The sequence below is a fragment of the Hyla sarda genome, chromosome 3 (assembly GCF_029499605.1).
Source record: "Hyla sarda isolate aHylSar1 chromosome 3, aHylSar1.hap1, whole genome shotgun sequence".
NCBI lineage: Eukaryota > Metazoa > Chordata > Amphibia > Anura > Hylidae > Hyla > Hyla sarda.
The window spans coordinates 178,008,471-178,030,281 of NC_079191.1; the positions used below are offsets into that span (position 1 = coordinate 178,008,471).

General features: G+C 42.4%; 1 protein-coding gene across 2 annotated transcripts in view; it reads left to right on the top strand.

Annotated features, from left to right (window-relative positions):
* Positions 1 to 21,445, top strand: part of EIF2B5 (eukaryotic translation initiation factor 2B subunit epsilon) — a 36,369-nt gene extending 14,924 nt beyond the window's left edge. For both annotated transcript variants that reach the window (XM_056565607.1, XM_056565608.1), the window contains exons 11-16: positions 4,091 to 4,198; positions 9,900 to 9,990; positions 10,154 to 10,277; positions 11,923 to 12,048; positions 18,890 to 19,000; positions 20,906 to 21,445. In XM_056565607.1, coding sequence (XP_056421582.1) covers positions 4,091 to 4,198; positions 9,900 to 9,990; positions 10,154 to 10,277; positions 11,923 to 12,048; positions 18,890 to 19,000; positions 20,906 to 20,965 — 620 coding nt within the window. In that variant the 3' untranslated portion in view covers positions 20,966 to 21,445. The remainder of the gene's footprint in view (positions 1 to 4,090; positions 4,199 to 9,899; positions 9,991 to 10,153; positions 10,278 to 11,922; positions 12,049 to 18,889; positions 19,001 to 20,905) is intronic.
* The last annotated feature ends 366 nt before the right edge of the window (positions 21,446 to 21,811 follow it).

Here is a 21,811-nt window from a genome sequence, read left to right on the forward strand (position 1 = left end):
GTCCAGTCGGACAATTTCACAGCTGTGGCATACATCAATCGGCAGGGCGGCACTCGCAGCTCAGCGACCATGTCCGAGGTGTCAAAGATCCTCCTCTGGGCGGAACAAGTGGTTCCAGCCATTTCGGTGATTCACATTCCGGGAGTTCTCAATTGGGAAGCGGGTTTCCTCAGTCGGTCCTCAGCCGACCCCGGAGAGTGGTCTCTTCTTCCGGAGGTGTTCGCGCAGATCTGCGACCTCTGGGGGACCCCAGACGTGGATCTCTTCGCGTCTCCACACAACCGGAAAGTTCCAAAGTTTGTGTCAAAGTCAAGGGACCCCCTGGCTCTAGCCGCGGTTGCCTTAGTGATTCCGTGGTCGGGCTTTGTCCTGCCCTACCTGTTCCCTCCTCTCCCCCTCCTTCCCAGGGTTCTGAGGAAGCTCAAGGCGGAAGGAGTCCCCGCCATTCTGGTGGCCCCGAAGGGCTTGGTACGCCGACGTGGTCTGGCTTCTGGACGACGTTCCGTTCCGCCTTCCTCTTCGTCCAGACCTACTGTCACAGGGTCCCCTTTGCCACCCCAATTTACAGTCGCTGCATTTGATGCCGTGGCGGTTGAGACCGCGGTTCTAAGGGCCCGCGGCTTCTCTTCCCAGGTGATTCGCACCATGCTTAGGGCTCGCAAGCCCTCCTCTGTCAAAATTTACCACCGTACCTGGCGCTTTTACTTTTGTTGGTGCGAAGCTCATTCTTTTTCTCCAGTTACCTTTTCCGTGCCCCGTCTCCTTTCCTTTTTACAGTCGGGTTTGAACTAGGGCTGGCTCTCAGTTCCCTTAAGGGTCAGGTTTCGGCCCTTTCTATTCTTTTTCAGCGTCCTCCTGGCTTCCAATTCTCATGTCCTGACCTTCCTCCAAGGTGTAGCACCCTTTGAGCCCCTTAGAGAGGTGCCCCTTTGCCTCCTTTCCTGGAAAGTGGCTTTTCTTATAGCTATCACCTCCATTAGGAGAGTTTCTGAACTGGCAGCTCTCTCCTGCCGTTCCCCTTTCCTGATAATTCATCACGACAAGTTTGTTTTCCGACCAGACCCGTCTTTCCTAAAGTTGTTCCGGCCTTTCAGCTCAACGAGGACATCATCCTTCCGTCCTTTTGTCCCGCTCCTTCTCATCACAGGGAGTGCTTGCTTCACAAATTGGATGTGGTTTGAGCGGTTCGGACTTATCTTTCCGTCACCTCTTCCTTTCGTCAGTGCGATTCTTTTTTTGTCCTTACGGAAGGGACAGCCTGCTTCTAAGGCCACCATTTCTCGGTGGATCCGATGTGCTATTTCAGAAGCTTACCGCTGCAAGGGGAGGACCCCACCTTTCAGGGTTTTGGCTCATTCCACCAGCTCTGTGGTAGCATCCTGGGCTCTGCGAAACAAGGCCTCAGCCTCGCAGATCTGTAAAGCGGCCACCTGGTAGTCTTTGCACACTTTTTCAAAATTCTATCAGGTTCATACCTTCACATCGGCTGATGCTAGTCTGGGCCGTAAGGTGTTGCAGGCGGCGGTGGTACAGCCGACTGCCTGACCTTTTTATTCTCTGCCCACCCAAGGGACGGCTTTGGTACGTCCCAGAGTCTGTGTCCCCCAATGGAGCGGATAGTGAAAAGGAGATTTTTTAGACTTACTGTAAAATCTCTTTCTCGAAGGATCCATTGGGGGACACAGCTCCCGCCCCTTTTCTGGGGTTTCCTTTTCGGTTATCTGTCCGAGGGAGTGTTTTGGTTATTGTTCTTCGGGTTCTCGGACAGTTCATGATTTTTTTCCTTTGACCTGTCAGTCTCCTCCTATTGCTCTGAGACTAAACTGAATTGCTCAGTGGCCTAGAGGGGGGTATATCCTGCTGGAATGAGATGACTTTTTGGTTACCATAGTGTCAACCTCCTAGAGACAGCAGCATATACCCAGAGTCTGTGTCCCCCCAATGGATCCTTCGAGAAAGAGATTTTACGGTAACTCTAAAAAAATCTCCTTTTTACTAGGGGCATGTGTCTTTTTGTTTTTTCTTTCCACAGATGGTTATGGCATGTGTGTGTATGTATATCTATATATCTTTGTGGAAAAAGACTTAGTATCACTTGTCAATGATTTCTGACTTTTTCATACATAAAGAAGCACTCCAGGTTGTAGTTTTTTTGCCCATATCGTGCACGCTCACCATCACTAGTCATAGAGCTCCATTTGTTTAATTCCAACACAGCTGCAGCTATGCGTTTTATTACTATTCATTTGGTCATGTGATCACCAGTAGGAAAGTTACATGGGAAACGGTCATCATTGTCACCCGCACTAACCTGTTGGTACAGGCTGGAAGTGCTGTTGACACTGATTAAAACAACACTTACCTATCCCCAATCCGTGGTCCTATTCATCTGTTATCTTCTTTAATCCGGTGGCCAGCTTGGTGCACGGCAGGAGCACATTGACGTCACTTCTGCTTCTCCTCTGGGCCCTGCTGTGAGCGGGCTTGTGGAAGCAGCGTGGTGAGGTCAGCGTGCTCCTGCTGTGCACCAAGCCTGCCGTTGTATTAAAGGAGATAGCAGATGTACGGGACCACACATAAGTATAATTGTTATAATCAGTATTTAAACAGGTTGGTGAAAGTGACACTGATGATGGATTCCATTTAATGTGTCAAAAGGAAGTCTGTCCTGGGTCAGCTGACTTCCTGTGGATTACAGAATGACATTATCACCTATAAATTCATTCCTGCTATCTAACAGACCCCTCACAGGTTTATCTGTATACTGCTGCTCTCTGTATGGGATAAGTATATAGAGTATACACCTCACACATTGGCTCTGATTTACTAAGAGTGGAGTGGCGTTTTCTTTGTGGGTTTTCATTCCCTACAAGTATTTTTCCACTGTATTTACTAATGTTTCCCTACATTTTGCTTTTTTTTTTTACACATGCCCTTGAGCTGTGGTGGTTTCCAGAGCTCAAATCCACCACATTTTCTGTGGAAAGCTTAGTAAATATGTTGGGATCTTTTTGAAAATGTTTGGGGCGTGTCCACTTTTTGGCAGCCACACCCCAATTTCCCGGTGACCACGCCCCTTTGTTCAGGTTTTTCTAAGTAAAATGGAGAGTTTTTCAATTTTTGGCGCAAATTCTGTAGCAGACACAATATGTTTCACATTGTGACACATTTTGGCACCCAACCCAACAAAATAGGTTGGGTTTACAATAGTAAATCAGAGCCATTGTGTTTCTTACTGCATTTATTCAGTTTTTGCCATGATTTTTCCAAAATCGATGCAAAAAGGTGCTATTTTACTGCGTTTTTGCAAAAACTGTAAAAATTAAGTTTTTAGCTGTTTTGGGTAATCTCAGCAACAACAGCCGATGTGCAGTAAAAAAGCTATAAAAATACTGTGAAAATTCACAAACACAACCTAGAGGTTTTTAAAGGAGTAGTCCAGTGGTGATTCAGTGGTGAGCAACTTATCCCCTATCCTAAGGATAGGGGATAAGCTGCAGATCGCGGGGGGTCCGACCGCTGGGGCCCCCTGCGATCTCCTGTACGGAGCCCCGACAGCCGGCAGGAAGGGGGCGTGTCGACCTCCGCACGAGGCGGCGGCCGACACGCCCCCTCAATACAACTCTATGGCAGAGCCGAAGCGCTGCCTTCGGCAATCTCCGGCTCTGCCATAGAGATGTATTGAGGGGGCGTGTCGGCCGCCGCTTCGTGCGGGGGTCGACACCCGCTATCTCGGCAGAGAGCCGGGGCCCCGTACAGAGAGATCGCAGGGGGCCCCAGCGGTCGGACCCCCCGCGATCTCAAACTTATCCCCTATCCTTAGGATAGGGGATAAGTTTTTCACCACTGGACTACCCCTTTAAAGACTCCTCTGGTGCTGCTTATCTCAGGAGAAGTAAAAGGTCTTGGATTGTATTATTGGATCCAGATCTTGGCTGATACAATTGACTTTATATTGGTTAGAAATCCTGTTAATGGGAAACACTGACAAGACTCAAATAGCCAGCTTCAGTCCTAGGACTTTTGCTATTATTACCCATGTACTTGAACATTTCTTCCGTCTGTACTGACAACTGTTTTCTCTTCTCAGGCCTCAAAATTTCTAATGTAGAGGACAGTGATAGTGAGAGTGGAAAAAGTGTGTGCTCAGAGCAAGTAGACAGCCGTCCCGCTTCACCCCTTCTGGATGATATTAAAGGTACATCTTCTCTGAATGTCCACTACCTTATAATCCACATCGTTTGCTGACTTGTGTCAGCTACATCAAGTTATGTCTATAAAAGTCTTTGAAATATTAAGTATCCAAGCAAGATACAGCTCACTCCTGCAATGCGCACACCTGTGTCTCGGACCCGCCGGCACCGCCCCGGCTTCCACGGTAAATCCAACACAAACGAATGTCCAGCACTTGGTATGCGAATAAAATAATTTCCGTTTATTGAAGTTGCACAGGACAAACAGGTACAAGTGGTCTTTCTGACGCGTTTCGCGCTTAGATGCGCTTAGTCATAGAATAAAGACTTCACATTAAAGACACATTAAAATAGTATTTGTGAACAATCACGTGACTGATGGAAATCAGATATGTTGGAAAATGTGGTCCGGATTTTCTCTGGTACTTTCTCCGGGTTTTAACCACATTCTAGTCCATCACTTTATTAATACATACTATATTTTTAAGTAAAAAACACACCGGGAAAATATATAAGATAGAGATACATGTATTGAGATCTTAGTCCTCATATTGTTGTTAATGTGTTATTATACATGAAAACTATTTTATAATACAAATCTCTTCCAATAAAGAGTTTTGTATTTATTCTTCAAAAAAGGGGTTAATAGATTATATTTGTACTGTGAACCCAATAAGTAGTAATTTTAATAAACAGTGATTAAATCCAATCTCCGATTCAATCCATCTGGATGTATCGTTTTCAAACAAAACATCCAGAAAGTTTCCCTGTTTAGCAAGTGTTTTCTAAGATCTCCCCCTCTTGGGTGTTTTTTAACCCTCTCTATGCCTTTGACGGTCAGGGTATCAGTATTACCTCCATGAGATTCACTAAAATGTTTGGTTAAGGCAGATACCCCTACCTTCATACCCTTGGTATCTGAAATATGTCTGCGGACACGGACTTTTAATTGGTTACTAGTAGATCCCACATATTGCAGTCTGCATTGTGTGCAGGCTGCAAGATATACTACATATTCCGTACTACAATTTATGTAGCTTAATATTGGATATGATATGTTAGTAGTATAAGATGTAAAATGGTCTGTTTTTTCCATATAATTGCATGTTATACATCTGCCGTGTCCACAGCCCACATTTCCTTTATATTTCAGCCAATTTATATTGCCCTGTTCAGACTTGGGTTTACTGCTAAATAAGCTGGGTGAAAGTACTGACCCCAATGTTTGGCCTCTTCTAGGGGTTACATTAATACCACCCGTGATGACTTCTCTCAATACTGTATCTACTTCTAGAACCGGTAGGTATTTAGTTACAATTTGTTTAATAGTAGAAAACTGTGCACTATATGCAGTTACGAACGTGGGTTTTTTCTTTTTAACAGAGTTTTTGTTCTCATTCTCATTTTTATTTTTACTTGTTACCAGAGTGTTCCTATCTCTATCATGTGCTCGCTTGTTAGCTATGTCTAGATTATTTTTTGTATAGCCCCTTTCACTCATTCTTTGATTAAGTTGTTTCATTTCATCTAGAAAAATGGTATTGGACGTACAATTTCTTTTAGTACGGCACAGTTCTCCATATGGGATGTTCCGTACCACATGTTTTGGGTGACACGATGTTGCCATTAATACAGAATTAGTCGCAGTATCTTTGCGATACGGTCTGAACATGACCCTATCATTATCCACATATAAGGTTACGTCTAGAAAATTTATTTTTTCTTTATTCAATTGTACAGTGAACTGTAGATTTAGATCATTATTGTTAATATAATGAACAAATTGTTCTAACTGACTGTCTGTACCCTTCCATACCATGAGTAGGTCGTCTATATAACGCCCTACCCATTGTATGCACTCATGAAAAGGATTATTTTCTGTAAAAATATAATTAATTTCCCAAAATATCATATACAAATTTGCCAACGATGGCGAGTACTTAGCCCCCATCGGAGCTCCCCTGGCCTGAAGGAAAAACTTCTCATCAAACATGAAAAAATTGTGATTTAATAAAAAATCTACTGCCAATACGAGAAATTCCTTCAGGACAGGGGAGTATGTACTGAATTGATCTAAACAAAAAATGAGTGCATCCAATCCTTTATTCCATGGTATGGAAGGGTACAGAGAGACTACATCACATGTCACCCAAGTGTAACTTTTATCCCATTGCATATTTTCTAGCATCATGATTGTGTGCCCCGTGTCTTTTATATACGTTGGGGTGATTTTAGTTAGGGATTGGAGGTGAAAATCCACCCACTCGCCCAACCTTTCCACAAGGGACCCTATACCCGCCACAATAGGTCTTAAAGGTGGGGGGAAGAGTCCCTTGTGGACCTTGGGCAATGAGTGAAACACAGGGACTGTCGGATTTTCTACATACAGGAATTTTTCCAATTTCTCAGTTAAGACACCCATCTCCACCCCCTCTTTCAGTACCTTTTTTAATTTACATTTTATCCATTGTGTCGGATTTTCCTTTAATTTTCTATAGATGCTCACATTTTCCAACATTTCGAGGTTCAATTTGGCATAGAGATCAGCATCGAGAACTATGATATTGCCCCCCTTGTCAGCATTGCGTACAACTATGTAATTGTTGTCAGTAAGTTGTTTAAGCGCTATCTTTTCTGCCTTGTTTAGATTGCCCATACCATTTCTCTCGATGCTAGATCCATGCAAATCTACCAAATCCCTTTCCACCAACTCCTGATATCTATCCAGGGCTTCAGAACGGGAAGCCACAGGATAGAAATCAGGGTTGGTGGTATGAAACTTACGTCCTTCAATTTTATCTGACGTGCTAAGAGACTCTCCCTCCAACAACCTAAGACTAAGCAAATTTTTCTGATCTGTGAAATTTACACACATATTTATATCTGCAACATGATTACTCTCATCATCATTTAAGCTCTCCTCTATGCTGTTGGAAAAAAAGTGTCTCCGCAACGTCAGTTCTCTTGCAAATTTATTAACATCTAATATGGTTTTAAACAAATTGAATCTATGGGTTGGAACGAAATTCAAACCCTTACTGAGAAGGGATATTTGACTTTCTGTCAGTATACAAGCTGATAAATTTAGCACGGGAATGTCCTGCGTGTTACAAGTGAGCGCAAGGGGTATCTTTCTTCCCCTCTTATGTTTGCGCCCCGCTCGTCTCGCGCCCCGTTTGGGTGAATCTTGGGTTTTGCTCCCATTGACTCAGGATCTCTTTGAGTCATGGAGACAGAGTCCACGGAAGATGCACTTGACAGTCCATGGTGAAAGTCATCTTGGGACGTGTCTACATCGGAAAAACTGACACGTCTTGCGGCATTATTCTTGTTTTTATTGTTGCGTTTTTTATATTTCTTTGACTTTCTTAAAAAGGTACTGAAAGAGGGGGTGGAGATGGGTGTCTTAACTGAGAAATTGGAAAAATTCCTGTATGTAGAAAATCCGACAGTCCCTGTGTTTCACTCATTGCCCAAGGTCCACAAGGGACTCTTCCCCCCACCTTTAAGACCTATTGTGGCGGGTATAGGGTCCCTTGTGGAAAGGTTGGGCGAGTGGGTGGATTTTCACCTCCAATCCCTAACTAAAATCACCCCAACGTATATAAAAGACACGGGGCACACAATCATGATGCTAGAAAATATGCAATGGGATAAAAGTTACACTTGGGTGACATGTGATGTAGTCTCTCTGTACCCTTCCATACCATGGAATAAAGGATTGGATGCACTCATTTTTTGTTTAGATCAATTCAGTACATACTCCCCTGTCCTGAAGGAATTTCTCGTATTGGCAGTAGATTTTTTATTAAATCACAATTTTTTCATGTTTGATGAGAAGTTTTTCCTTCAGGCCAGGGGAGCTCCGATGGGGGCTAAGTACTCGCCATCGTTGGCAAATTTGTATATGATATTTTGGGAAATTAATTATATTTTTACAGAAAATAATCCTTTTCATGAGTGCATACAATGGGTAGGGCGTTATATAGACGACCTACTCATGGTATGGAAGGGTACAGACAGTCAGTTAGAACAATTTGTTCATTATATTAACAATAATGATCTAAATCTACAGTTCACTGTACAATTGAATAAAGAAAAAATAAATTTTCTAGACGTAACCTTATATGTGGATAATGATAGGGTCATGTTCAGACCGTATCGCAAAGATACTGCGACTAATTCTGTATTAATGGCAACATCGTGTCACCCAAAACATGTGGTACGGAACATCCCATATGGAGAACTGTGCCGTACTAAAAGAAATTGTACGTCCAATACCATTTTTCTAGATGAAATGAAACAACTTAATCAAAGAATGAGTGAAAGGGGCTATACAAAAAATAATCTAGACATAGCTAACAAGCGAGCACATGATAGAGATAGGAACACTCTGGTAACAAGTAAAAATAAAAATGAGAATGAGAACAAAAACTCTGTTAAAAAGAAAAAACCCACGTTCGTAACTGCATATAGTGCACAGTTTTCTACTATTAAACAAATTGTAACTAAATACCTACCGGTTCTAGAAGTAGATACAGTATTGAGAGAAGTCATCACGGGTGGTATTAATGTAACCCCTAGAAGAGGCCAAACATTGGGGTCAGTACTTTCACCCAGCTTATTTAGCAGTAAACCCAAGTCTGAACAGGGCAATATAAATTGGCTGAAATATAAAGGAAATGTGGGCTGTGGACACGGCAGATGTATAACATGCAATTATATGGAAAAAACAGACCATTTTACATCTTATACTACTAACATATCATATCCAATATTAAGCTACATAAATTGTAGTACGGAATATGTAGTATATCTTGCAGCCTGCACACAATGCAGACTGCAATATGTGGGATCTACTAGTAACCAATTAAAAGTCTGTGTCCGCAGACATATTTCAGATACCAAGGGTATGAAGGTAGGGGTATCTGCCTTAACCAAACATTTTAGTGAATCTCATGGAGGTAATACTGATACCCTGACCGTCAAAGGCATAGAGAGGGTTAAAAAACACCCAAGAGGGGGAGATCTTAGAAAACACTTGCTAAACAGGGAAACTTTCTGGATGTTTTGTTTGAAAACGATACATCCAGATGGATTGAATCGGAGATTGGATTTAATCACTGTTTATTAAAATTACTACTTATTGGGTTCACAGTACAAATATAATCTATTAACCCCTTTTTTTGAAGAATAAATACAAAACTCTTTATTGGAAGAGATTTGTATTATAAAATAGTTTTCATGTATAATAACACATTAACAACAATATGAGGACTAAGATCTCAATACATGTATCTCTATCTTATATATTTTCCCGGTGTGTTTTTTACTTAAAAATATAGTATGTATTAATAAAGTGATGGACTAGAATGTGGTTAAAACCCGGAGAAAGTACCAGAGAAAATCCGGACCACATTTTCCAACATATCTGATTTCCATCAGTCACGTGATTGTTCACAAATACTATTTTAATGTGTCTTTAATGTGAAGTCTTTATTCTATGACTAAGCGCATCTAAGCGCGAAACGCGTCAGAAAGACCACTTGTACCTGTTTGTCCTGTGCAACTTCAATAAACGGAAATTATTTTATTCGCATACCAAGTGCTGGACATTCGTTTGTCTTTGAAATATTGAGCCATATTGTGAAGACAGTTATTTTGCCTTTCATTTGGTTCCGATATTGATGATGATCCACTGCACAGTTTTTCAGAATGAAGTTTTGGGAACATTGCAAAGAGGTGTGGAAGAAAATATTTCCTGTGATAATCTTGTGTTAGAAATCAACTCCCTCAAGTAAGTTGGCCTATGAATAGTCATTCATCCTATATTAAGTTCATTTGAATATAAAGATGTCCTGCATTTATTTGGGTCATTGGAATGGTTGTTGTTTTAACAAATGAGAGCTGTATGTGCATGGAATTTTAGTTTGAAATATGAAATGTTTCTTCTCCTACAGATATGCCTATAACATCTCTCTTGTGGAAGTGATGCAAATTTTATGCAAAGTGGTCCTAGAGTTCCCATTGCAGCAACTGAATGGAGTACTTGACGTGAACCCTTACTGTAATGTTGTACTACCTGTGAGTGTTAAGTGATGCTTCTCTTATAGATTAAATCATGTCTGAAAACTAGGAAATACCGTATTTTTCGCCATATAAGACGCTCCGGCATATAAGATGCACCCAATTTTAAAGGAGGAAAATCTAGAAAAAAAAGATTCTGAACCAAATACAATGTAAAGTATAGGACAGTGATCTTCAACCTGCGGACCTCCAGATGTTGCACAACTACAACTCCCAGCATGCCCGGACAGCCGTTGGCTGTCCGGGCATGCCAGGAGTTGTAGTTTTGCAACATCTGGAGGTCCGCAGGTTGAAGACCAATGGTATAGAAGGTAATACTCACATGTCCCCGCCACTCTGGACCCGTCACCGCTGCCCTGGATGTCGCCCTCCATTGCTGTCGCCGCGTCCCCTGTCGCTCCGGAACGTTTCTGCTTCTCGGTATCCTCACTCTCTGTCGCCCCCATCACGTCGCTACCCACGCCGCTCCTATTGGATGACGGGACGGCGTGCGTGATGACGACGGAGAGCGCTGGCCATGCAGGGGATCCCGGCACGGAGCAGTCATTCGCCAATCGGACACCGAGGAGGCAGGTAAGGTCCCTCCCGGTGTCCTGTAAGCTGTTCAGGACACCACAATTTCACCACGGCGGTCCCGATCAGCCCGACTGAGCAGCCGGGTTAGTGTCACTTTCGCTTCAGACGCGGCGGTCAGCTTTGATCGCCGCATCTGAAGGGTTAATACAGGGCATCACCGCGATCGGTGATGTCCTGTATTAGCCGCGGGTCCCAGCCGTTGATGGCCGCAGGGACCGCCGCGATAGGACAGGGTTTTAATGTGTATTTGCCGTATAAGACGCACCAACTTTTCCCCCCCCAGTTTTGGGGAAGAAAAAGTGCGTCTTATACGGTGAAAAATACGGTAATCTAAACATATCTGCATTTCCTAGTCAGGTATGGTTTTTTGAAGACTAGGTGATGAACAGTATAGGTCCATTAAAGTTATCACTCAACTTTCTTAAACACTTAAATTGTTAATATTTGAAGCTACCGTTATCCATTTGTACATACTTCATTTCCATATCGCAGAGAAACCTAAATGGTCAGGGCTTTGTTAGTGCTTTTTTGACTTAAAGGGGTTTTACCACGAAGATAAACGATGCATTATATGAACTTAAACACTTAAAATGTATGAACGCTTCTGAAAATATACTGTTTGAGAGAGAGTACTAATCCCCCTTGTCCTTTTTTTTTTTATTTCACCCAGTTGCCTTTGGTTACGACCTTCTTAGGGCATCCACTGAGAGTCCCACAAACTCAACTGCATGTTGCTCATTAGTCTGTACTGTGTAATCAAACAAAGAGGATTGTGGGAAAGTGTGTGCTTTTTCGCATTGAACAGCAGGGTCACAGTTCACTGAGGAAACCAGGAAATGATCAGCACTCAACTGAATGTGCCCATTTATTTTAAGAACCTGTGGTGGTCTCGGTACTCAGACCCCCCCACTAATATAAACTTTTACATAGTGCTGTGACATCATAGAATTTTTTTATTTTTAAATCCTACCCATAGACAGGTGGTTTTAATTTTATGTCTAACCAGTGTACCTTTCAAATAAAAATAATCATGCAATTTATGTATATACTTTTTCTGTTTTCCCAGCTACTAAAAAGATGGACACCAGTTTTCAAAAACTACATAAAGCGTGCATCTGACCACTTGTGCTGCCTTAGTGCATTGGAAGAATTCTTTTTGGATCATGAACCTCTATGGGCAGCAACTGCAAAGGTAACAAAATCGGCAAATGATAGCTTAATTGACTTCTACTGTATAGATTAATCTGCAAAAATATATATTTTTACATTTAAAATGGCCATGAGGTAAGTTACACATTTTAGCATAAAAATGGTATCATTATTTTAACAGGGAAATGTCTTAATTTCTTGAATACACTGGAGGCTTTCCTCCAAGGCTTCCTGTTTTTTTCTTTTCTAACAATAGAAAATCAATGAATAAATAAAGGGGTAAAGATTATTTTTGAGTGTGGAGTCTTATAGGCCATGCAATGCTACTCTGGGAAAAAATAGGTAGCATCCCTACTGACAAGCAGAGAGGCTTACAACAAACACCTCTCTACTAGCCAGCAGGCACCATGCTCCTTACTGAATAGGGGCAGAAATCCTGAAACTGCTGTCTACAATTATTTCTTGGAGAATAACCTGTCTTGGTTTATAATCTCTAGTTGTGTTTCAAAGCTTTTTTTTATATTTCTCTTATATATTTCCATCCACAGACCCATATGAGGGCTTATTTTTTGCGAGACCAATTGTACATTGTAATGACACCTTTTTGTTTTACCATAAAATGTATGGCCAAACCAAAAAAATATTATTTGTGTGGGGAAATTGAAAAGAAAACTGCAATTTTGCAAATTTAGAAGGTTTGGTTTTTATGCTGTACACTTTACGATAAAAGTGATATGTTTTATTTATTCTGTGGGTTAATACGATTAAAATGATACCCATGGTTAGCTACTTCTCTATTATTGTACTGCTTTTAAAAAAAACTTAACTTTTTTTTTTTTTTTTTTAACAAAATAAGTGCCCTATTTTGAACACCTATAACTTTCTTATTTTTCTGTATACGGGGCTGTTCGAGGACTCATTTTGTGCGCCATGATCTGTAGTTTTTACTGGTATCACTTTTGCATATCTGAGACTTTTTATTAGTTTTTTTTATAAATTTTTTTGGAATATAATGTGCCAAAAAAGCAGCAATTTTGGTGAAATGGAAAAAAGGGGCCATTTAATTCTTTATAAAATAAACCTTTCATGTGGTCCCAATAGAAAAAAGTAAGCTGTGGGTAGTCTACAAAGTACAGTAACCCCCCGACATGCGATGGCCCCTCTCAGAGGCCATCGCATGTCGATGTCAGCATCGACATACAATGCTTTTATATGTCGGGGCCATCGCATTAACTGCTATCCGACAGCGCAAAATGCTTAAGCTGCTCCGGGTCCACTTCGCGATCCTCCGGCGTCTTCTGCATCTTCTCCGGGGTCCGGGCCTCTCTTTCCGGCGTCGTTATTACGTCGTGCGCACGCCTTCCCGGTGCAAAAACGTAATAACATCACCAGAAAGCGAGGCCTGGACAACGGAGAAGATGCGGAAGAAGCCGGAGGATCCCGAAGAAGATGCCGGAGCAGCGGGACAGCAGCGGGAGCCCCTGGGACAGCATCGGGAGCTGTGAGGACGCGGTCCGGAGCGGCGTGGACAGGTGAGTATTAATTGCACTTTTTACACTGTACGAATCCCTCAACATACGATGGATTCGACAAATGATGGGTCGTTTGGAACGAATTACCATCGTATGTTGAGGGACCACTGTAGTCTACTCCAAATGTCCCATTATGTGATAATTAGAGTTGAGCGAACTTACAGTAATTTGGCTCGTCACTAGCCTGGTGACTCGGCCGTTGATTACTATAGTCTGCATAAATTAGTTTAGCTTTCCAAGTGCTCTGGTTGTCTGGAAAAGATGGATACAGTCCTAGGAGACCTATGACTGCCATCCTGGGCTTTCCCAGGCAACCGGAGCACTTGGAAAGCTTAACTTATATATGCAGACTAAAGTAATCAACAGCCAAGCCCCCAGGTTCTTGACAAGTCAAATTACAGTAGGTTCGCTCAACTCTAGTGATAATGTACATCAGCTGGTAGGTAAAGTTCTAGTTAGGGACACCAGTTCCTTAAAAAAAAAAAATCTGGGGCACTTATCTGGGAGCTCCATAATGACCATTTGACAGGAAATTAACCACTGCCACTAGAACCTGCAAGGCACCTGTGGGTCATCCTGTTGTTGTGCATTCACATTTTGTATTTTGGCACTTAAATGGTACCTGTCATTGTCTCCTGTAGCAGCCTGGCAGAGACAAAAGTCAGGAAATGCAGGTGGACCTCAGCTCAGCACAGTGTATAGAGTGTACAGTAGAGTTTAGAGAGCTGAGGGGAGAGAGAGGGAGGAAGTTCTCATCAATAGGGCTTCAGATGATGTCAAGTCTGCTGGGGAATGCCCCTTCCCAATCTGCGGAGCTCAGTGAGACTGAGCAGAAAATACAGAACAATATCAAGATAGAAATCAAAAAATAATAAGAATAAAAGCAGATGGTGGTTTATCATGATGGAGGGAGTGAACTGGGAGGATTAAAAAAATTATCAAGATCATGACTGGTACTCTTTAACCCCTTAAAGGGGAACTCCAGTGCTAACACATCTTATCCCCTATCCAAAGGATAGGGGATAAGATGCCTGATCGCGGGAGACCCGCAGCTGGGGACGCCCGCGATCATGCACGCTGTTAGTAATCAGTCCCCGGAGCGTGTACGCTCCGGGTCTTATTACGGGCGACCGCAGAGCCGGCGGCGTGTGACGTCACGCCCCCGCCCCCGTGTGACGTCATGCTCCATCCCTCAATGCAAGCCTATGGGAGGGGGCGGGATAGCTATCACGCCCCCTCCCGTAGGCTTGCATTGAGGGGCGGAGCGTGAAATCACACGGGGGCGTGACGTCACACGCCACCGGCTCTGCGGTCGACCTTAATCAGACCCGGAGCGAACACGAGATTAGTTTTTTGTGAACTATTCTACTTTGTTAGTGGTAAAATTTCGTCGATACTTGCATCATTTCAAAAATTCAAAAATTTGATGAAAAATTTTAACATTTTGCATTTTTTTTTTTTTACTTTTAAACTTTCTGCTTATAAGGAAAATGGACATCCCAAATAAATTATATATTGATTCACATATACAATATGTCTACTTTTATATTTGCATCATAAAGTTGACATGTTTTTACTTTTGGAAGACATCAGAGGGCTTCAAAGTTCAGCAGCAATTTTCAGATTTTTCAAAAAATTTTCTAAATCGGAATTTTTCACAGACCAGTTCAGTTTTGAAGTGGATTTGAGGGGCCTTCATATTAGAAATACCTCACAAATGACCCAATTATAAAAACTGCACCCCTCAAAGTATTCAAAATGACATTCAGTAAGTGTATTAACCCTTTAGGTGTTTCACAGGAATAGCATTAAAGTGAAGGAGAAAATTGAAAATCTTCATTTTTTTACAATCGCATGTTCATGTAGAGCCAATCTTTGAATTTTTAAAAGGGGTAAAAGGAGAGAAATCACCCTAAAATGTTTAACCCAATTTCTCTCGATTAAGGAAATATCTCATATGTGTATGTCAAGTGGCCTGTGGGTGCAATAGAGGGCTCAGAAGGGAAGGAGCTACAATGGGATTTTGGAGTGAGTTTTTCTGAAATTGTTTTTGGGGGCATATCACATTTAGGAAGCCCCTATGGTGCCAGAACGGCAAAGAAAAACCCCACATGGCATACTATTTTAGAAACTACACCCTCAAGGAACGTAACATGGGGTACAGTGAGCCTTAACACCCTACAGGTGTTTGACGACTTTTCGTTAAAGTTGGATGTGTAAATGAATTTATTTTTTTTCCCAAATTTTACATTTTTACAAGGGGTAAAAGGAGAAAATGTCCCCCAAAATTTGTAACCCCATCACTTCTGAGTATGGAAATACCCCATGTGAGGACTTCAAGTGCTCTGCTGGTTCACTACAATGCTCAGAAGAGAAGGAGCCACATTTGGCTTTTGGAAAGCAAATTTTGCTGAAATGTTTTTTGGGGGGCATGTCATATTAAGAAAGCCCCGATGGTGCCAGAACAGCAAAAGAAACCTCCAATGGCATACTATTTTGGAAACTTCACCCCTCAAGGAACGTAACAAGGGGTCCAGTGAGCCATAACACCCCACAGGTGTTTGATGACTTTTCGTAAAAGTCGGATGTGTAAATGAGAAAAAAAAAATTTCTTGCTAAAATGCTGTTTTTCCCCAAAATGTTTTATTTTTACAAAGGGTATTAGGAGAAAATACCCCCCCACCACCAAAATTTGTAACCCCATGTCTTCTGGGTATGGAAATACCCATGTATGGACGTCAAGTGCTCTGCTGGCGCACTACAATGCTCAGAAGAGAAGGAGCGCCATTGAGCTTTTGGAGAGCGAATTTGGTTGGAATAGAAGTCGGGGGCCTTGTGCGTTTACAAAGCCCCCTTGGTGCCAGAACATTGGAACCCCCCCCCCCATGTGACCCCATTTTGGAAACTACCCCCTCAAAGAATTGAATAAGGGGTGCAATGAGCATTTACACCCCACTGGTATTTGACAGATCTTTGGAACAGTGGGCTGAGCAAATGAAAAATTTAATTTCATTACATTAAATTACATTTTTCATTTTCACGGACCACTGTTACAAGAATCTGTCAGACACCTGTGGGGCATAAATGCTCACTGTACCCCTTATTACATTACGTGAGGGGTGTAGTTTCCACAATGCGGAGGACCATTGTTCTGGCACTATGGGGGCTTTGTAAACACACGTGGCCTTCAATTCCGGACGAATTTTCTCTCCAAAAGCCCAATGGCACTCCTTCTCTTCTGAGCATTGTAGTTCGCACGCAGAGCAATTTACATCCACATATACGGTATGTTCTTACTCAGAAGAAATGGGGTTACAAATTTTGGGGGGCTTTTTTCCCCCCTATTTTCCCTTATGAAAATGAAAACTTTAGGGTAACACCAGCATTTTAGTTAAAAAATATATATTTTTTTTCATTTTCCCATCCAACTTTAACAAAAATTTGTCAAACACCTGTGGGTTGTTAAGGCTCACTATACCCATTGTTACGTTCCATGAGGGGTATAGTTCAAATGGGGTCACACATGGGTGTTTTTTTGTGTTTATTTCAGAACCGCTATAAAATCAGCCACCCCTGTGCAAATCACCAATTTAGGCCTCAAATGTACATAGTGTGCTCTCACTCCTGATCCTTGTTGAGCGTCCGCAGAATATTTTACGCCCACATATGGGGTATTTCCATACTCAGGAGAAATTGTGTTACAAATTTTGGAGGTCTTTTTTTCCTTTTACCTCTTGTGAAAATAAAAAGTATCGGGCAACACCAGCATGTTAGTGTAAAAAGGAGGAAAAAGCCCCCCAAAATTTGTAAAGCAATTGCTCCCGAGTATGGAAATACCCCATATGTGGCCCTAAACCGTTTCCTTGAAATACGACACGGCACAGAAGTGAGAGAGCACCATGCGCATTTGAGGACTAAATTAGTGATTGCCTAGGGGTTAACATAGGGGTATTCTACGCCAGCGATTCCCAAACGGGGTGCCTCCAGCTGTTGCTAAACTTCCAGCATGCCTGGACAGTCAGTGGCTGTCCAGAAATGCTGGGAGTTGTTGTTTTTGCAACAGCTGAAGGCTCCGTTTTGGAAACACTGCCGTACGATACATTTTTCATTTTTATTGGGCGGGGGGGGGGGGGGGACACAGTGTAAGGGGGTGTATATGTAGTGTTTTACCCTTTATTATGTGTTAGTGTAGTGTAGTGTTTTTAGGGTACAATCACATGGGCAGGTTTAGTGAAAATTTACCGCAGCTCAAACTTGAAGAAGGAAACTCACTGTAAACCCGCCCGTGTGAATGTACCCTGTACATTCACATGGGGGGGGGGGGGGGGGCGAGGGGGGAAAACCTCCAGCTGTTGCAAAACTTCAACTCCCAGCATGCACTGACAGACCGTGCATGCTGGGAGTCGTACCTTTGCAACAGCTGGAGGCACACTGGTTGGAAAACCTTTAGTTAGGTTCTGTTATCTAACATAGTATTTGCCAACCAGTGTACCTCCAGCTGTTGCAAAAAGTACAACTTCCAGCATGTACTGATCGCCAAAGGGCATGCTGTGAGATGTAGTTATACAACAGCTGGAGGTACGTAACTACAACTCCCAGCATGGCGAGACAGCAGTTTGCTGTTCATGCATGCTGGGAGTTGTAGTTTTGCAAGATTTAGAGGGCCGCGGCTTAGAAACCACCGCACAGTGATCTCCAAACTGTGGCCCTCCAGATGTTGCAAAAATACAAATCCCAGCATGCCCAAACAGCAAACAGCTATCTGGGTTTCCCGACCACAGGCAAAAACGTGGTCGACCACGTTTTTGCCTGCGGTCCGGAAACCGCATACGGCCGAAAACTAAGCTGACCGGATGCTGCGGTTCACTCCGGTCGGCTCATAGACATACATTAAATACGGTTGCCGAATTCGGCTGAGTGCGGGCGCCGCGATTAAGCACCCCCCCCACCCCCCCTCCTCCCAGCCGTATACGGGAGCCGTATTTAACAAAATGTGGTGTGAACCCAGCCTTACTTGGAAAGCAGCTGCTTGGTTATTTGTGAGCACAACAGTAATTGCGAGAATTATATTATTTCTGTAAAAAGTTGTTGCAAAGTAGTAGCTTCTCCAAAGTGTTACCATTTACAATAAGTCGTATTAAGAAAAACGATAATTTTCTTACAGATTCTGTTAAGCAATTGCCTGCAAACACTTTTTAGCATTAGAACATATTTTATCTGTTGGTAAGGAACATATGACAGAGCTAATAGTAAAGCAGAACAATATTTTTGGACATCTAATAGAGCATCACAGTGAATATAAAAGTGATTTTGGAAGTTAATGTCTCTCTCAATGTTCAACTTTTCTCACAGGTTTTGATGGGATTTTACCAGCAGGATGTGTTGGCAGAAGAGATGATTATCCGTTGGTTTTCAAAAACAGAAATAACAGATAAGGGACGGCAGCTACGTAAAAAACAAGCAGTAAGTTTGTGTTTTCGATGTAGTACTTGTAATTTATCATTTTTGTTTTTATGTATTACATTGTTATAGTGCCATAATATTCCTAAACCCTTCCCCAATATGTATGTCAAATTTTGGGCCAGGTTGTAGCTCCTGTGCCACTCCATACATGGTGGGAGCTGCAGCTGTCAGCGTTGGAGACATCTAGATGTTTTAGCCAAAAATGAGCACGGAAGGCATCTAGTTGGTACATGCTGAGTGCCACTTCTGACTAGAATTGCCGTATGTAGACATTTAGAACTATTAAAATATTTATTTCTCGCTCACTAACAAAAAAAGATTCCAATTTCAGAATTGCTATTTTTTGGTCAACTTTCATCCCAAAAATGGGATCAAAGGCAACAGTCTACACCAATTGCCACCAAAATAACTGCATATTTCTGGGCAACAACCAAGCCCCCATGCATAAAACGAACATTTTTCAAATGTTAAAGGAAATCTGTCACCAGTGTCACTCGCACTAACCTTTCAGTACCGACAGGTAGTGCAGGTGACACTGATGGCAACGGTACTTACCTTGTCCCGTTCCGTGTAGGGATCTCCAGAAATCTCCTCCGTTAGCTTCAGCTCCGGGCGCGGCATGGGCGGAGCTTAGTGACATCACCGCCGCTGTTCTCTAGAAGCGGGACCCAGCAGAGAGCAGCAGTGGTGACGTCACTAATCACTAAGCTCCGCCCAAGCCGCTGCTGCTCTGCTGAGTACCGCTGCTAGAGAACAGCAGCGGTGACGTCACTAAGCTCTGCCCGTTCCCCAAGCCAGGCCCGGAGCTGAAGCTAACAGAGGAGATTACCGGAGATCTCCTGCACAGAACTGGATAAGGTAAGTACTGTTGTCATCAGTGTCACCTGCACTACCGGTCGGCACGGGCAGGTTAGTGCAGGTGACACTGGTTACAGATTTCCTTTTAAAGTAGTCAGAATATGGTGAAGCCATATATATATATTTTTTAAACTAGTAATAATTGACAAAAAGCTAAATTTATTTGTAATCATTAGAGATGAGCGAAGTTGCAGTGATTCGATTCATCACAAATTTTTCGGCTCTGCAGTTGCTGACTTTAGCCTGCATAAATAAGTTCAGCTTTCAGGTGCTTCGGTGGGCAGTGGATACAGTGGATACAGTCCCAGGAGAGTCTCCTGGGACTGTATCCACTGTATCCACTGCCCACCGGAGCACCTGAAAGCTAAACTAATTTATGCAGGCTAAAGTCAGCAACCATCGGGCCGAGAAGTTCGTGACGAATAGAATTACTGTATCTTCGCTTATCTCTAGTAATCATACTGACTCGCACAAAACATTACATTTTACTGCTCTGTTAATTCAAAAAAGAGAAAGGTGTAAAAACTGTAGGTCAGAACATAAATATAAAGATAGGATAACTATAAAGTGCAAATACAGTTATGCTAAATAATACAGTAGAAAAGGAAGCCTTTCCCAAGTAAGATTACGGGCTGAAGGTTCCCATACACACTAAGATGTAATTTTGCTAAACTCTTCAGATATCGAATGTGCCTAGTGGTCTTCCAACTACCCTACAACAGCAGATGTTGGGGGGGAAAAAATGGATCGTGCATGGTGCCTGCTCTTTTGTTACTGAGTGAGATAACCCTTTGTAAGAGGAGTATGGCATCAGCTCTCCCAGTTAAAGGCACATGCGTGTTCAGCCAAGCTGGGTGTGCCTTTCTGTTGGGGAGTTTGGAATCTAATTTGGCTAACAGCTATTTAAGTGTATGGCCACCTTAAAGAGGTTGGAGAAGGATACAAGAGGAGGAGCCAGTGCAAGCTTTGTATGGGCTTTAATAAAGTTTATTGCAGATTACATTTGTGATTTCAGTATTTTGTTAACTTTAGTTATTGTTATTGCAGCTTCAGAAGTTTATACAATGGTTGGAAGAAGCAGAGGAGGAATCTTCTGATGATGAGTGATGTGGAGGGTGACTGTACTTCCTACTCAAATCCTGTATGTTTTATTGGCACCACTGATGGAGAAACCAGAATGTGAAGAGCTGCTTCCAGAGGATGGCCATTTAAATTTTCTTCAAGGCCTCATTGTCACAAAATGCAAATACATAATTTAACCACCAAGGACCGATCTTTCCACATAAGCATAACAACCATCCGAGTACAAAGCATCTGCTGGTTTGCATAGTTTTTTTTTGTACTGCTCGCTGTGTGCTCGTTTTAAAACATCCCCCCTCTTAAACATACAATTTTGTATTCTCTCTATCACATCTCATTTACAAACATTTGGTGAGTTGTCTCAGACTCCTCTATGATCTTGGATACAGGTTAATCTGTCCGGAATTTGCTATATGGCCAAATGTACCAGTACCAACCTTCACAGGACTAAAAGCTAAAGTGCAGATATTTATTACGGGGAACAAATAAAGACTATATGGATCTTGAGTGTTTTTGTATCTAGTTTACACTGTTATAGTTTATGTATATGTTTATATATTGACAAGTTAGTAGTGATTTCCAGGAATTTGAAGTGTACCTGTCATTTGCAAAAGCTTTTTTTTTTTTTAATAATTTAGATAATCACATTATAATGATTAAAAATGTGTAGATTTTTTGTGTGAAAAATTGCTGTTTATTGTACGTGTCTTTGTGCAGAGACAAAATACGGGAAGTATGGGCGGGACAAGCAGAGCTCTGTGCAGGCTCCTGGCTGTCAATCCTCCTGTTGTGTAAACCGGGAGTGTGTCACAGAGTCTCTGTGCACGGAGCCCTGCTTGTCCTCTGTGCACGGAGCCCTGCTTGTCCTCTGTG